General features: G+C 43.1%; 1 protein-coding gene across 3 annotated transcripts in view; it reads left to right on the forward strand.

Moving 5' to 3' along the window:
- MICALL1 (MICAL like 1) overlaps positions 1-18,067 on the forward strand; it is a 242,969-nt gene that overhangs the window by 48,301 nt on the left and 176,601 nt on the right. For all 3 annotated transcript variants that reach the window (XM_069231399.1, XM_069231400.1, XM_069231398.1), the window contains 2 exons: positions 4,654-5,639; positions 6,474-6,537. In XM_069231399.1, coding sequence (XP_069087500.1) covers positions 4,654-5,639; positions 6,474-6,537 — 1,050 coding nt within the window. The remainder of the gene's footprint in view (positions 1-4,653; positions 5,640-6,473; positions 6,538-18,067) is intronic.

Genomic DNA, 18,067 nt, shown 5'->3' on the forward strand with positions numbered 1-18,067 from the left:
AAACATAGATCATATTTATTTATAATAAACACAATTATATTGTCCTTTTTATCAAAAATAGCGATCATTTCTATGTACAATCACCCCCTCTAACCAAAAAATATGTCAACATAGAATACAGACCTAAAGGAGAACACACCATGCACAAAGACAACATATACTACACAAGTGGACACAGACAAAGTCAAAGGAGTCACAAGACAACAAAATGCAAAAAAACAGATAAATCCCTCCACGCCAGTACATCATTTATCAAAAAACTAAATTTAAAATAATAAAGTAAACATGCGAAAATTATATAAATTTATAACAATATTACTACAAATGATTGATAACTCATGTGTGAGAAAACAAGCTGGTCTCTCTCTCAAATATTAAGAAATATGTTCCAAGAGGTGATTCCTTTTATCAGGTATCCAATTGAAATGATCAAAGAAAGGAATTTCCAAAAGTCATTACATATCCTTTCTGGTCCAGAATTCTTTCATCCACTTTGGCATGTCAAAAAGTCGTCATTTTTGACATGCCAAAGTTGATAAATGATGTACTGGCGTGGAGGGATTTATCTTTTTTTTTTTTTTTTTGTCTCGAGATGTTGTTATACCTCTGATAGTTTCAATTGTCTTCAGTTCTCTTCAGTTTCGTTCTTGAAGCCACCTGTACAGATTTTAATCGTTTCTGCTTCTGTTAAATGTCTGTGGAAGGTGCACAATTATGGTGCTTAGGTGATTCAAATCACCCCAGACTGGGCTCACAGGACCTGGGCGCAGTTTTTTTGGCACTCTCCACTTGGGTACCTTTTCCTTTCCCTTGCAGAGTGTAGCTGCTCTTGATTCAGGATAGTCAGGCCCTCCACCTCAATCCACAAACGCTGCAGCTGCATGTGTGGAAATTGAACTGCGCAGTTTGAAGTACTTTTATCTCCCGGAAGAACTTTCAGATGTATTCATGGTGGCCAGGGAGCTCACCACAAATCCTTCTACACAGATCACATGGCTAAGCCTGTCTTGTAATGCAATTTGGAAGGCATCAACTCCTTTAAGTCTAGCCTCCACAGTCTCTTGTAGTTTGTGTTATCTGTTGCACAGCAGAGTCTTGAAGTGGTTACAGTGGAACACTGTCTGGCCCCATTGTCTGCTTTTATGTTTTGCCTGAACAATCTTCCCTGTATAAGGGGCCATTAGTGGCCCAGTTTCTGAAAGGATTACTCGGTTTATTCCCCCCTACTCCATGTATTATTTTTCATTGCATTTTGAGCCTCATGAATTTATTGATTTTCCCCCCCCTTTCAACTTATACATGGGTATCTAATTTGATTTCTTATTCTGAAATTGGTTCTGTTGGTGGCAGTTACTGCAGCTGATAGCTTCTGAGAGCTTAAGTCCTAATAATTTTGTCCACTCTTTACAGTTTTCTATCCGGACACATTGATTTATTATAACTGCTCCTCCTTCAAACCCAAGGTGTTTTCTGTATTTCATATGACTGTTTCTCTTCCATCTTTCTTCCATCATCCATATCCATCCTTCATTGACTGGGCCCTTGAGATGTGGTGTCTTACTACATAGACTGCACTCGTCGGGACAGTGTGGATGATCAGCTCTTCACAGGTTTGTTGGAGCTAAGCAGGGCAAGAACAAATATACCATTTCATATTAAGTCATCCTCTTTTAATATCTGCTATCCCTAGACTATGAAAGACCCTCTTGAGGGCATTCATAACCATGGCTGCCTACACAGCTCTCTTGAAGCATCCTGATTGCAGACATCAGCTCCTCATGTCTCGGGCAAGCTGCGACAGGTATGTCGAGCTGTGCTGTATGACTTACTTGGTTAACAAGCACTACTTCATCTCACTTCCCAAAAAGGATCTGCTTTGGGATAAATTCACATGGTGAAGAATCTGGGGTAGATATACCTATGAGATTAAACGGTACTTACCTTCAGTAACAATTTTTACGGTGGATGCATAATCTAACCACAGATTCCTCACTGCCTTCTAGTCTCCCGTCAGAGTCTCATTGTTATATTGGTTCCTCTGTGCTTGCCCTGGCACCTGGTCGCACAGAATGTATTCTGGTGACTTCATGTCTGGAGGTGCAGTAGCCGGTGAAGTCACATGATGCTCACCTTGCAGCACTGAAGAACCATTGCTGGGGAAACGTTTTCTAGACCAGTCTGAGGCATGAGTAGATAATTCACAAGGTGAGGAATCTCCAGGAAGATCATGTATCCACCAGAAATATTGTCACAGAGGGAGGTAACATTTTCATCTTGCTCTAGGGAAGGCTTGGAGCCTGATTTAAAAGTTGGCGGTAACGGTCCTGCCATCGACTTTTCAACTGTAAATCCACCCGCCGCCTTGACAGTCTGCCTGTCTTATTTAGATGTTGGCGGTCCTACAGACGAAAGATCGCAGGGAAAAGTGGCAGTCCGACCGCCACGCCTTAGTTGGCGAATTGGAGGGGGGGAGGGAGTGAAAATGCACTTTTTCTTTTTTCTACCTCCCTTGTCTTTGACTGGTCATGACTGGACAACACCTTCCCTCGTTGCCACCACTGACCCACGGAGAAAACACAACACAACACCCCCCCACTGTCGATGGACTACAAGGTAGGGACGCCCCATTGCCAGGGTATGTTGGATGGGCACTGCACGGGTGGTGGGGACCACTGGAAAAATACATGTCCCAGTATTTTTTTTTATCAGTGTGGCATATGTCAGGGACACGAGTGGGTCAGACATGGGTGGGGGACACATGGGTGCACAACACATATCGCACATATACTCATCTGTCATTATGGTGGCAGTATTCGTTGGCAAATGAATGCTGGCACCATAATGACAATACATTCACACCTGTCAACTTTGTTCATGTGTGCACATTGCCAGGGAACCTGTACCTGTCATGATGTGCTAAAAGTTGTGTGTGTGAGTCAGTATGTATATATGTGTATGCGATGCAGTTGGCAGGGTGAGATACGGGTGTGTGTGAGTGTGTTTGTGTAGCTATGTGTGTAGTTGGGTTGTTTATTGTGGTTGTGTGGTGTTTGGGTGCAGTGTCAGTGGTGTGTATGTTGTGGCACGGATGTGTGTCAATGTGTGTTTTCGGCATGTACAGGTTGTGTTGTGTCAGACAGGCAATGGGTAAATGTGTTGTGTAGTGCGGGGGTGCGCCTATGGCTAAGGGACAGTGTGTGTTTGTGTCACTTACCTCCCTTCCAGAGCCGCTGACATTGTAGGAAGCCCATTGAGTCCCGCGGCCATCATGAACTGCCGCCAGTACCCCGCCTGCTGGTCTTCAACATCTAAATATGGCGGGTAGAACACTGCGCCTTAACGTTCTTCTTGGGCTACCTGGTGACATGGCTCCGTGGTAACAGCGCTAACATCTAAATCAGGCTCTTAATATTAATTCTTAAAGGCTTTAAAACAACTCCCCAAGAATGTGGAGGGGTTTACAAGCCTAGAAACACCCGTTTCTCAGTCCATTTCCAAACCTGGCCATTCCAGGTGAGCATACTTTGTAACCACAAAACCAACTTTGTAGTTATGTCAAAGACACAAGCTACTGTCATCCTAGTTACTCTCTGTTAAATATTTTTCTTTACATCTGTGTGCGTTTGTATGTGGAGTATGGCTTCTATTTCATTAGTTATAAGCATAGTTACTTTTGAACACTTCATTGTTTGGTCCTGAGTATATAAGTCATTATTCCACAATGATGATAGCAGACTCTTTGTTTTCTAAAGAAGTCCCCTATTTTGGGAGACAGAAATGTAAATGTTGGGATAATCTGTGGTAAAATAGCAAAACCAATATGTATTGAAAAAGTACTGAAAGTCAGGGTTGAGGAATCCTGTCCTGTTGCAGGTCAGGGTAACCAGCTACTTGTAAAGGGATACTTGTAAATGCTCTCATTGTATTACAGGATGTTGCCGGCAGTCTCTTGGCATTAGTGCTTGAGATAAGAGTCACCATTCACTTGAAGCAAGAGGTGTGTGTGTGTGTGTGTTGGGGGGGCATATGATAAACGAGAGGCCATGTTTTGGGTAGAGTAATTTATCATCAGCAGGGCTAAAGGTAACAGATGGAATATTACACCTCCTGGCTTTGCTGCAGCTTAGGGCGAGAGGGACTATGCTGTCCTGCAGTGTTACAGGTAAGGGAATGACAGGTTGTTTATGCTGCCCGGGAGGTGCTTCCCTTTACTGTAAAGTAGTAAATGAACAATTGTGCATGTTCTCGGTATGTTACAGCATTGGCAGTGCTTAAGGTGTAGAAGGTTAGATCTTTGGCTGAGCGAAAGATTACACAAGGAGTGAGTTGCGCCACTGGATTTATTATGACTTCTGAGAAAGTGGGACACACTACATGGCCATGCTTCAGTTACAGAGCTGAAGCTTACAGTGCCCAGAGACCGCTTATCTTAGGAGCATGGGGTATCATACTGCTGGTTGTGCAGTGGAGAGGATGGTTATCTGCTTGCTTGCCAGATGGCTGTAGGCAGAAGGGTGGATGCCATTTTTATGTTTAGCACATTTTGCAAGTTAAATGATATTGACCTTTTGCTTTTGAGTGTGTTTGGTGGATTTACACTTCATTTGCCACTGCTGCATTGTGAAACCCATCTTTATTTCTCTTGCCCCTCAGGTGCAAAGAATGCTGTGGCACTCTCTTACCTGGATCCTACATGCCTGGGCCAGAAAGTGGCACTTTTTTTTGCACCCATCATCGTGACCGTGGCAGTACAAGGTCTCCAAGTTTGCTTGCCAGTAACCAAGATGAAAGTGCAACTAGTGAAAAACCGGAAAGTGGTGACGAGCGAGCGAAGGACGGGCAGGAGGACTGTGCAGCCACTCCCGAAGAAGCTTCAGGAAGCATACCTGTACCACCAGGGTCCAGCATGGACTGCAAGAGTGATGGCATTGAGTCTCACAATCTTGCTGCAACAGAACTGAGCTCCAATGTGTGGGTGAAGTTAAAACAGCAGGATGACAATGCACTTGAAGTGGAGTCTAGCACTCATACAGATGTTGTATCTAAAGTGCCACACCAGACACAGAATGTCAATGAAAAAGGTCTAGCAAAGCCACGTCCCCAAATTCATTCTAAGCCAGCTCTTCCCATCAAGCCTGCTATCCTCCCGGAACATACAGCCACTGTCTCTCCAACCATTGATTCTGGAGGATCTTCCGTCCCCACAAAGCTTGAGCACCACAATGGCATTTCACAGAATAGTGATCGTTCTGATCCTTGCATTCCCTTAAGCCTTCTGAATCAGAGTGGCACCTCTCATCTAAGCAATGATACTGCTGAGGTCACCTTGCCCGTCAGCCCTCAGAACTGGACAGTTTGTGCCTCTCCGAGTTGTGAAAACAGAAAGATCTCTACTCCGATAATCCCCGAGAACATAGCGGGTACCTCAACTTCTGGCACATGCGAAGTTGAGCAACCGCAAGAGCCTGGGGCCCATTCCATGTCAGAAGACCAAGGCAACCGTCCCATTCCTGCTGCCAGGCGGCCCATAGGTACTATGGCATCACCTCAGACAGTTCCAGTTCCGAGGCCACGATCCACTCAGCCTGGAGATACTGGAACTGAGTCGATGTCCTCCGCCTCTACACAAGTCATGAATGGTAAGGAGATAGTGGAGTGCCTTTCAGGATCATAGGCAGTTGTGCTGGTCTCTCAGGGCCGGGTGTAGTTGCAAAAGTATCCATAGGCCAAGATTTCAGTACTTGATCTTGCTTGTAATGTGACCATCAGGGCAGTGTCCTAGGAGTGGCAACTCCTCCTCAACTGGCCTTAGTCCCAAGTGTCTGAGGGAGCAAGACCCCAACATTCTCCCTAGTGTCTCATGCTGTAGCTGCACTATAAAGTGATTTCCTGGGTCAGAGTCTTTTGAAGCAGCCATTACTCCCAACAAGCCCTCAGGACTCTAACTGTATCCAGTGCGTTTTTGTGGTGGTGGTTGGCAGTGCTGTGTCTCCATTCTCCAGTTACCTCCAGTCTTTCTCCTTAAGATTTGTTTCCCAAGCCCGAACGTCTCAGGCCCAAGAGTTCACAGGGAGAGGATTTTAAGGATTAAGTCCAAAGGTAAATGTTTTCCCAAATGAGACCAGCTAGACTTCAACCGTGTGGATACAATTGGAGATTTGTGAATGGTTCTAATTGCTGAGAAAGTTTCAGTTGTCCTGCGACATCAGATTTTCTTGCTCCACTAGTGATATCATTGGGATGCAATTAGATTCAGTGCTGTTCCTCTAAGATAGATGGTAATACTCCTGTTGCTCTGTGGGTTGGAATTATTGCCACCATCTCTTCTGCAGTCAGTTGCATGTCCCTGAATCTGGTCTACTCTGCTGTGGTGTCTCTGCTGAGTTCACTCTCATTTTATATGTCAGCACATTGCAGAAAGTTTGCATTGATTTTTTTTTTTTTTTTTTTTGTGCCTTTTTCCCTCTATGAAGGAGTTCAGTCGGAGTCTGTTCCACCAGTCCCAAAGCCAAGGTCAAGGCCCAAGTCATCAGAGAGGTACTTACGTTTGTTCTAATTTTGTGACTGGAATGTGTGAAATTTTCTGATAAGGTTACAGGGCACTTTGTTAGTAGCACTTGTGATGCAAAAGTTTTTAACTAAAATATCTGACTGGGTATATATGCCTGTGAATCTGTGAAAGATTACATACCAGAGGTAGTCAGATCTCTTATATAACACAAGGTTATCAGTTTGGTTGTCTCCGTTTTAGAAGGCCTTCTCCAGCTTTAATCTCCTCTCTGAAGGATAAGTCACTTGTGAAGGTGAGTAATCTTAAGAAGGCTATATACTGGAGAAGGGAACATAACATTTGTAGCATGAATGGCTGTAGATACAGATGCTTTGCATACTCGGTGTTGGGCTCGGACATTCCCAATTGTTTTTCTTCAAAGAAGCTTTGAGTCGTAGGACTCCTCCGATAGTCCACAATGCACATGGGAACTGACACCATCCTTTGATATTTTCCCCGCCATCGGGTTCAGGCGTGTTCTGTAAAGGCTCTGAGATCGAAACTTTTCCCGTGCCTTTCTCAGGACCAGCTTTTGGATAACTTTAATGCCAATCTTTGAAGAACAATATTTGTGATGGTATCTTCAAGCACCTCTGAAAGGGAGGGACTTAAGGGAACACCTTCAACGCCATTGAGGCCAAAGTCGAAATCCATACCCAGTGCGGCCATGTGGACTACCCCAGTGCTGAACCCTGCTCCAAAGCCCCACCCATTCAAGCACCACAGTGCCGAGCCAGAGCACCGCTCCCTAGGGCGTCGGACATACTAATCACTTGAATAATACAACCTCTGTTATCTATTGCACCACTGCTCTGGCTCTGGTCCATAGTGGGTCAAGGGCTCAGAGTTGTGCATGTCCCAAGGCAAGGGGTTGAACTGCTCCACATCTCAACGCCCTCACACATGAAGGCTCACAATGCTCTATTTTCGGGGCCAAGGTCAGTGCTGAAACACCATTTCAGGCCCATCCAGTACAACCCTAGGCTCAGAGATTGGAGGGTTCCAAGGCACCTATCTTGGAAAGGATTGCGGAGGAACTGATTTACAAAGTGAAAAAATACTTTTTATCGACCCTGATACTGTAAAGATTTTGTCGAAGCCACCTTCGATTGAAATGTACTGTACTTTGACTCCAATACCCAAAAATCAAACACTCCCATTCGAAGAGAAGCTAGCCTTCAAAGAACCTGGGCCCCCTACACCAAAAACAGACAAGGACAAGACCACACTCCCTTCTCCATTGCCTTCTTCACCCAGACACTAACCTCCACTGCACCACCACCTACATCACATCTATATTCTCCACCACCTCCACCGGAGTCCATCAGGAGAATCAGTCACTCTTATTCTGATACCAGCAGCCATTATTGGGAGGGAAACCCATATGATCAACCTGCAGAGGGCAGGAGCTAGGGATGATCCGTGTGATGACTACAATGTTAAGTCACAAGATGAGCCAGATCTTGGACCTTATCCTACCAAGCCATTACCCGTTGATGATGCTACTGCATATCACTGAAGTATATGGCAGGGTCCGCAGGGTGTGCAAAGAAGGATGAACTGCGATGTAGCCTGAGTAATTGCCAGTGGCTGAGATTAATTCAAGCAGTCCATCTGTCACTTTTTGTATACTTTTGTATGTCACCCTAAGTGGGGGATGAGTATGTCCAGACATGGGTTCCATACACACTTTTACTGGAACCAAGATATACCTGGCTGATGACCCCTAACTAAGGTAAAACCGGTCCTGGGTTGCTTGTGTTCCAGTTCAGGGAGGACCTGACCAGGCAGTTCTGGCTGGATTGTTGTCACTGGAGCAGGGTCAAGACTGATTTGCATACGGCTTGGTCCAAACTGAGGTGGCATGGTGTGCAAGTTAACAGTGGACTGGGATGCATCCCTGTGTAATTAATTCAAGCATTATCTCCATTCGTTTTTGTATGCTACTGCATATCATGCAGTTTTCAGAGGGTGGCTTGTCATCATAAGGTGGCAGTGCACACCATTCAAGAGGAGGTTTAATTCCTCATCGAAATCCTACCAATGAGTGAATGTAAAGTTCAGTTCCTGCCAATGTTCAAGACTGCTTTGGAGAACTTTAATGACCTTGTTAGAGGAAAGATGGTTACACCTAGGGTAAGTAAAGAGGAAGTTTAAGGTGTCTTTTAAAGGCACTCTACATTAGAGGGCAAGTCCCCCCTGATTCCCTTGTGACCTATAAGGTAAGAAAGAAGGCAGCTGATTAGTCCACTGGGCACATCGGCCCTACAGCCCTTCCTGCCCCAACCTCCTGGATAATAAAGCAAGCATGTTGCAGCTGCAAGGAAAAGGGTTGAAGTAGGGGCAATTACCTTTGGGCGAATCCTCAACTTGGTAACTTTGCTCTCAGGATACAACTGGTATCATTGGGTGGAAGTGGAGGCCATAACAAAACACAATCATGAGACCTGTAGGGAGAGGGGTGAGGAACAAGTCGCAGGAGGGTAAAGCATTTCCAAGCAAACATTAGGTGTGCTCTTTGTGCGGCGGGCACTTGCAGTGTTAACACCAGTGTTCTCTGGCGGCATCCATGGCTTTATGCCTCAAGTTTGAATCCAGAGGTGCATCTGCATCTTCTTAACACAGTCTTGGGAGGTGATTGCATCTGTTACTTCACCAACATGTTCCCCCGACCATTCATTTCTAATCACCAAAGGAACACCGACGTTTGTGTACTTTAGGGCATGCGGGCTCTCTAAAACCAAATTTGTATTCAAAACCTTCAAACTTGCCAGCTGACCCATCAAAATAGTTGGAGGCCATTTCTCGCATCTTCTTCCCTGTCCTTTACCTTTCATTTAAAATTAAAACTTACACCTTGTCGTTAAGATCAAGGACAGTGTAAAGATTACCTTGATCATTCCAACCTAAAACTGATGGTCCTTTTTAGCTATAGATACCATTTCTAATTACTTTGTGTTTTTGAATAGGGATACTATACGTTCTATACCCTAACATTTATACTTTCACCACTATATCAGCTTCATGTAGTTAAGAACCAGTTTTCTTGGCAAAGTTTTCTCTCTACACTACTTCATTGATGATGGTATATGGCGAACCCAAGTCAGCGTACACTTGCATAATAACACCTCCTATACCCATACTGCAAACTGGTTTATTTCTCTAGCTTCACTTATTGACAATGTTTAACAAATATCCCAGCAAAACTGCACTATTGCCATGAACGCTTAAACCCTCATCCTCCAGCCACTTTGCTCTTTCCGTCTTTCTTCTACAAACTTCAGCAAAATGGGCGTGCGTTGCTAAAAATGAGATGACTTCTATGATCACATCTATAACGAACTTGATGCTGTCTTTTACCATATCTCTTGCTACCATGGTACTTTTGATCAGTTTGAAATATTTGTTGTTTTATTTCCCTTGTACTTTCCTCACCACTTTGTTCATTCACAATATTTCTGAACTCATCCAAACCATCATTGGCTCATCTTCACACAATCTCAGCCTTTCTCACACTAGCTAATATTTCTTTGAGATCTGAATCTCCATTTATCCATATTCTTTCTTGAGATGCAGGATTACTGGTGTGCATCGCAACTGTATTGCTTATTCATTATTCCTGTAAAATACCAAATCTGCAGCCCTATGAGTTTTTAAGAGCTGAAATGTACTTATCAATGTGTTCATCCTTTCCCTGCTTCCTTTGAAAGAATTTATTGTGTGTAATACCTATACAAACGTTTGGTACAAAACAATTGGCAAAATCAGTAACAGCCATATTAAACAAGTTTGTCACCATCACACTCTTATTCACTTCTTTGTATTCTTTTAACTCTATATGACCAATGTAATGTTAGGAAAAAATATTTGTTTCTGTTCTGCAGACACGGTTTTTCTCTCTTGCATGGCAACCAAATACTTTCAAAGTATTTCTTTCAGTTTAAGCATTTTAAGCAAGGATCACTTCCAAAGGGCAAAATGGCTGAGGTGGACTAACGGCAAAATTTGGTGAAGCCTTAGTAAGGCTCAGCAAGTGGAATAATTCAGTGCCCTTGCTTTGCCAAAAAGAACATAGAACTAGCTCAAGGTCCTTTCTTCCCCACTTGTTTACTGTTAAAATAAGGAAAATATTAAAAATCCAAAAGGACCTACCCAGAGAATATCTCAAATATTCTCAAATTGGTATTTCAAGTGTAATAAGCAGTAACCTGTAAAGTTACAAAACATGTATATGTTCCACAGTGTAAGCAGTACCTTAACTGAATGCAGACAATGGGATTCACATATTCAGATCACTGGAAATACTCTTTCGAAATTTTCTCTGCAGTAAAAATATGCTTTGATTAAACTTGAAAGCTACGTCACATAGAATGGCAAAACTGACACTTTCAAAATGGCGGAGATGTTGGATCATGTTGTGTAACATCGCTAACGTGATGCTGGGTATCCACATCACACACCCTGCATATTCTGCTGGAACATGATGGAAGAAACATGTGATCCAGCGGCAAACCCTTCAGTTCAAAGATGGTTGAACCCTCACAGGCACAACGCTCGTGCCAAAATCTATTCTTGCAGCCTACTTGCCAGAAGAGGCACAGGTACAGCGAGAAAAACACTCTGTACGTCAAACCATTATATAGACTCACTAGGTACTCAAAACTATCCACTTGCTTCCCAATTGCGAATTGCACCGTACCAAGCTGTGTTATATGTATGAATGCGAGAACAGAATATTCAGAGGGTCACCAAATACAAGTCAGGTTGCATTCTGAGTGAAGCACTGGTTTCTATTTCACGTGTTTTAAGCTATGCCCTTAATTGCATTAACACCACCTCTTGCAAATGATTCTTAGTTATGCTTCATTGGTCACCCCCTTTTACAAACCCTCCATCCTCCTTTCATTACACTTCAAGTAAGCACAGCTATTCTTTGGCAGCCCTTTTTGATACCATCTTACAATTTACATATTGGCTATCTATGGAGAGGCATGTAGAGCCTGTAGTGCTATCTTAGGGGAGGCACATAGGCCCTGTACTCCACCATGTAATGCAGCTGAGGAGAAAAGATTATCCATTTATGCATCTATAATCATTTGGACCCCTTTAAGGTTTCCTTGCAGGACAAAGTTTCGTACCTATTTTACCTTCAAAAGGCAGGTCTAGCATATATATAAACACACCTTCATTTAGCTGCTAAAGCAGCATGCCTGCAAAATATGGAACACTCCTCACCTTTTTGCATGCATCCTTGTGGTGAGGGTGTTCATGGAGGAATACAAAAGGGTTCTACCTCCAAGGCCACCACCTTCCCCAGTTTGCAACCCTAATGTTGTTCTCACAAGATGTATGGGGCCCCCTTTGAACCTGTCCCTTACAGTTCCTTTAATTGAAAGTGGCTTTTCTTGTAGCAGACATTCCCTCAGGTGAATTGGTGAGCTGCAAGCTGCTAGTCAATATTTCCATTTATACAAGTTCATAAAGATGGTGTTGTTCATAATGGTTCTTAACTAAGGTAGTATCTCTTTTTCATGTCAGTCAGATAGATGAGTTGCTTATTTTCTTTCCACAACCTGATTCAGTAGCAGTAAGAGCATTACACACCTTCAATGTGAAATGGGGACTCATATACTGATAAGTCCAACCCTTTTCTCAAGACCAGACTTTTTGTGCCCTTGCTAAGCTGTATAATGGTCAATCCATTTCAGAAGCTGACATTGCAAGGTAGATTGTTAAATATATCCAAACATGTAATGCAAAGACAAAACGTGTACTCTCTGCTCCTCCTAGGCCACACTCTAAATGTCTAAATACAAAGCCAATACATCTCACCTATGTGATTGTGCTTTAACTATGTTGTACACCATTGTAGCTGCTGTCCAGCATGGCTAAATGTTAGTGGTGGGGTAGAGTGTAAAAGGGTACATTGGCAGTGGAGTGCGGTAGATTGGAGGGGATTGGGGTAGAATTGGCTATAATGGAGTGGTTTGGATTGATGTAGATTGGAGTGGGGGAGTTGAGTAGATTAGCATGCTGAATCGGAGTGGTTTAGACTGAATTGGAGTGGAGTGGAGTAGATTGGAGAGGGGAAGTGGGGTGGAATGGGGTAGATTGGAGAGGGGAAGGTGGGTGGATTAGCATGGTAGATTGAATTGGGGGGGGGGAGTGGAGTAGATTGGAGTGGGATATATTGTGGTAGATTGGAGTGGGGTAGATTGGAGTGGAGCGGGGTAGACAGGAGTAGACTGGCGTGAACTGGGGTAGATGAATAAAGTAGCATAGATTGGAGTCAAGTGGGGTAGATTAGGGTAGAGTGCACTATGGTAGATCGGAGAGCGATAGATTGGGTGCGGTAGATTGGAGTGAAGTGGGGTAGGGTAGATTGGAGTGCAATGGAGTAGAATAAAGTGCAGTAGGTAGGAATGGGGTAGAGTGGAGAGGGGTAGATCGGAGTAGGCAGATTGGAGTAGGGTAGTTTTGGTAGAGTGTAATGGAGTGTGGTACATTGGGGTTGAGTGGGGTGGATTGGAGTGGAGTCAAGTCGATTGGGTGGATTGGAGTGGAGTAGGGCGGAGTAAAGTTGGATCAGGGGTGTGGCATTTAATAAGATCTACTTGTCCATGGGACAGGTTGCTTCATAAATCTACTTGACCTGAAAAAAAATAAAAAAAGTGTCCTGTTGGAGCCATGTAGTGCGGCAACACATTATGGCAGCAATCTCTTTATATAAGAGGTTGGATAATAGCCTCTCTGATTATGCCAGGGCTCATACTATTGTAGAGTATGAATACTAGTAATTATCTTATTTTGCCCCTTTCAGCAGTACTACTTGCTGAGGCTGGGGAAAGGGGTAAACAATAGTTCTAGGGTTCAGTGTGTACAAACCTACTGACTTGCATGTTTTGAGCAGTTTTCACCAGCTCTTCTCTAATCTTTTCCCATACTGAGAAAGGTTGAACATTTACTCTTGATGTGGGCAGAAGTAAAACATTTTCCAGGGTTGGAAAAAAGTGGTTTGAGAGAAAGTGAACCTATAAACTACATATGCGTTGTTGCTTGTGATAATGTGTAGTTCACAATTATTTTCTAGGAGTACGAAATCCTAGCCTATGTCTGTAACTTCTTGTGAATTCATGAAAGTCATAAATCTGCATTAATGCAAGGACATATACCATGGGTGCACTTTTGTGATTTTCTTTACGAATAGGACACCTAATCGGTTATACAAGACCTTTTGTGTTTATTGAAATTCTCTCTCTCTCTCTGTTTATCAACTGGCTTCACTGTGAGTGACAGCATTCTCCTCTTTCCCTAGGAGTATACTGGCCAATAAAGTAGTTGTATTAAGTGTCAGGAACTGCTGTGGCAATGTGTGCTTTTTGGGACTAAAAATAATTTATTTGCTTTTTTCCAATTTTCATTATGATGGTGAGGGCCCAGCAACTCCTACAGCAATAACATTTTACAAAAGCCATGTCAAAACAAGAAACGCATTGACAAAACTAAAAGGCTGACCACCAAAGTCAGACCTATTTGCTTTTCCAGTGCTTGTTTGTTGTCATGTTTCTCGTAATCTTGTTGAAGCTGGTTACACTGATTTTTCCATTAAGAATATTTTTGGGAAATACTAGCATGCAGCAACCCATTTCACTAAATGATGTTTCAAAGAAATGGTACCTAAAATTTCACAGTAGTTTCGCAAAACGTTTTTTTTCAGTTGCATTTGTAATGAGCATTTTATTTTGAAATCCAAGAATCCCTCTTTATTTCAAGCTCATGCAAATATCTGCATCAGCCCAGAGAGCATTCAAGGAGCATAATACGTAGCCTCTGATTGTTAAATTTTGCAAATGTGTCTACACAATTTTATGCTGGTGCCACTACCCGTAGTGCAGTTTGAGCGTACAACATTTTCTTAAAGTGCTCACCCTAATAATAAAGGCTTTGCATTAATGAACCATAAATATAAGTTCAAACAGCATTAAGATATGGACACAAATATTACCTTAGTATACAGTGCCCTTCCCTGATCCATAATGCGGTACTGTAAACTTACAGGGTTTGGACTACTTGTCCCAGGGACAAAATAGACATGAACACTTGTTGTCCTTGCCAACAAACAATGTGTCTTTTACGTCGGGCTGCAGGAATTCCATACCCCTGTTAGATAGATTGGAATGGAGGGAGATACTGTGGAGTGGGATAGAATGGAGTGGGATCGAGTGGGGTAGATTGGGTTGGATTAGAGTAAGGTAAATTTGATTGGAGTGGGGAAGGTGGAAGAGGTATGTTTGGAGTGTGGTAGAATGGAGTGGGGTGGACTTGAATGACGTAGAGTGGGGTAGATTGTAGTGGGGTGGAGTGGAGTAGGTGGGAGTGGAGTCAATAGCGGTAGATTGGGGTGGAGGGAGTGAAGTGTGGTAGATTGGAGTGAAGTGTGGTAGATTGGAGTGAAGTGGAGTTGTGTGGATTTGGGTAGAGTGGTGTGCGGTAGAGTGGAGTGGGGTAGATTGGAGTGGAGAGGAGTTGGCTATATTGCAGTGGAGTGGGGTAAATTGGACTGGGATACATTAGAGTAGTGGAGTCGATTTGGAGTGGAATGGGTTAGGGTGGATTAGGATAGATTGCAGTGGGGTGGATTGGAACAAGGAGGGGTGGACTGGGGTAGATAGAGTGTGGTAGATTTGAGTGGAGTGAGGTAGATTAGGGTGGAATGGGGTAGAGTGTGGTGGGGTTGATTGAGTTTGATTGAGTGGAGTTGGCTAAAAGGGACTGGAGAGGAGTAGTTTGTGGATTGGAGTGGAGTAGCTTAGGTAGGAATGGGGTAGAGTGGAGTGGGGTAGATTGTAGATCTAGTGGAGTAGCATAGTTTGGGTTGGAGTGGGGTAGATTGGGTTGGAATGGGGAAGATTGGGTTACAGTGGGGTAGATTGAAGGGTTATGGGGTAGTTTGCGGTGGAGTGGCATGGTTGGGATGGGTGAATTGTGGGTAGGTTGGAGTGGAGTCAGGTAAACTGGAGTAGATTTGAGCGAAATAGTTTGGGATAGATTGTAGCAAAGTGGAGTGGGATGGGCTAGATTTGGGGTAGACTGGAGTGGGATAAGTGTTATAGGGTCGAACGGCGTAGAGTTGAGTTGCGTGTTGTGGAGTGAGTGGCATAGAGTTGAGTGCCATGTTTCAGTGTCTTAGATTGAAGTAACGTAGAGTGGAGTGCCATGTTGTAGAGTGGAGTGTCATAGAATGGAGTGGTGTGGCATAGAGTGGAGTGGCATATTTTGGAGTATGCATGGTGTTGTTGCGCACTGTCATTACAGAAACACATTTCAATTGAAATCACTATTATATTTGCACCAAAATATGGTTTTCCTGCACACAAACGATAATGTGTGCAAGTGTTGTAAACTAATGTAATTGTGTTTTGATCATATTCAAATATTTGTTTCTACCATACTTCAGAATGACAAAAAAGATGCTTCATGTGTACTAATTCTGATATATTCTGAAACTTCAGCACAATTCATTTTTTTTAGGTCGCAACCTACCAGAGAGTGCAGCTGTCTTGTTTGTTAAAGACATCTTTGTGACTTCAGAAAGCTGACCTAGGAATGCATTCTGCCTGTTCTTTACCATTGTCTTTGTAGTTTGTAACTCACATTTTCTGGTTTTCCATTTGCTGTCTTTATTTATTTTAGGCGGTCCAGCTTGAGTTTTTACCTTTCCCTACCAAAACTGTGTTTTCTATACCCTTCCACGAACTTTCTGTCAACAGGCCTTAAATCTTGTTCTTAGCTTGTCACATTTGCTGTGAATTCAAAGACAGAGCTGAAATGTAAGGTGCTGTCTTCCCAGGCAGCATGCTATTTACTTTGCATTGGCTGACTTCAAGGTGTGAGCATTTATGGGAAAGAGGAATGGAGATTGCTCTCCCCATGGAGTAAGGGTGTCACTGTTCTTTTAATGGCATTCCTGTTCGATACAAATGGTTGGTGCTGGGCAAATCACTTTTGTCAATCATCTGGTTGTCACCCACACTTCTGTTAATATATCCTTGTGTATTTAAGTTGCTTAGAAGCACTCTGGAATGAGTATCTGGTACTTACAATTCTGCCCTGCTTCCCCATGTGAGAAAGTATATGCATAGCCTGGATCAGAAGGTCCCTTCTTCGTGAAGCTCTAGGTTGTGATTGAATTGTGATAAAGTGAGGGGCTTCAAGTCTGTTTCATATATTTTTTTTTTTTTCTTGGTTTCATTTCTGCATAGTGGTGGCTGCTGGAGTGGTTTGAAGATCTTTTCTGTTTTTTGCTGGGGGATGTTTGGGATACATATTTTTTTCTGTCCAAATAGTCATGCTGCAGCAGTAGTGGCCCAATGTTTCATAGCGCTTTCTTTCCTTTTTTAGCACCTTTCTAATGGATTGTCTTATTTGCCACTTAACTTCTCACTGGCAGCTTGACTCATATCTTCTATGCACCTGCAGCCAAATAAAGCAACTGAATGTAGCTATACTGATACATGTATTTTGACTGTAAACATTGCCTGCCTGGGATCATGAGTTCCAGCGTGCAAAACAGCATGATTTAAAGAGCCAGTCCAGGCTGAAGGTGTCCCATTGTGGGCTGCATTGGATATTTTTTGCCAGTGCTTGTTTGTTGTTTTCAGTTCGATCCTGAATGGATCAGGGGAAAACCTTTGTTGAGGATACAAATTGTCTCGAACTATTGGGGCATGTGTGTTCACCATGCTGGATTGTGCTTTTAATTGGTGGAGTATGTGGGTGAGGGGTGGGGCTTGAACTATACATTCCATGAAATACAGCTCATTAAATCTGCACATCAGCATAGTAAAATTAATGATAATTGTAATGTTTTAAGAAAGATATTCAAATGAACAAGACCATATTCAACTGTATAAGAACAATAATCCAAAAAGGATTTAAAATAAATATTTCTGCAAGCAAAGTAAACGGGAGAAACACGTATTAGTTATTTGTGTTATTGTGTAGTGCACTGAAAGTCTCAGCTCATTTGCCAGTAGAAAGATATGCTGGAGCAGTGGGGACTCTGTTAGAACTTTGTTTAAGGAAGTTCCCTCTTCTTTGCACATCCATCTTGTTGGGTGTTTTGCACATGAGCCATCCAGTGATCTACATTGTCAGATGCTGAGTACCTGCTCTTGCTTGATTTGAAACCGAGAGTATAGGCGATTGTGAGCATGGCTTCAGTGGGGTAGTACTTCTCAGCATGGCTGCAATACTTTTAATGAGTGGTTACCACCACTTCCCACGCAGTTGCTTTGCTTGTTAACAGTGGGGGTACCACCAGTTCTGAGCAAGGTTGCAGTGCTTCTAATGGGAGGGTATCACAAGTTCTCCTTACATTTGCAGTGCTTGAATGGGAGGGTACCACCACTTCTCACATTTGCAGGGCTTGTAATGGGAGGGTACAACCACTTCTCATAGTTGCAGTGCTTGTACTGGAACGGTACCACCATTTCTCCTCACATTTGCAGAGCTTGT

This window comes from Pleurodeles waltl, chromosome 4_2 (genome assembly GCF_031143425.1).
Source record: "Pleurodeles waltl isolate 20211129_DDA chromosome 4_2, aPleWal1.hap1.20221129, whole genome shotgun sequence".
Taxonomy (NCBI): Eukaryota; Metazoa; Chordata; class Amphibia; order Caudata; family Salamandridae; genus Pleurodeles; species Pleurodeles waltl.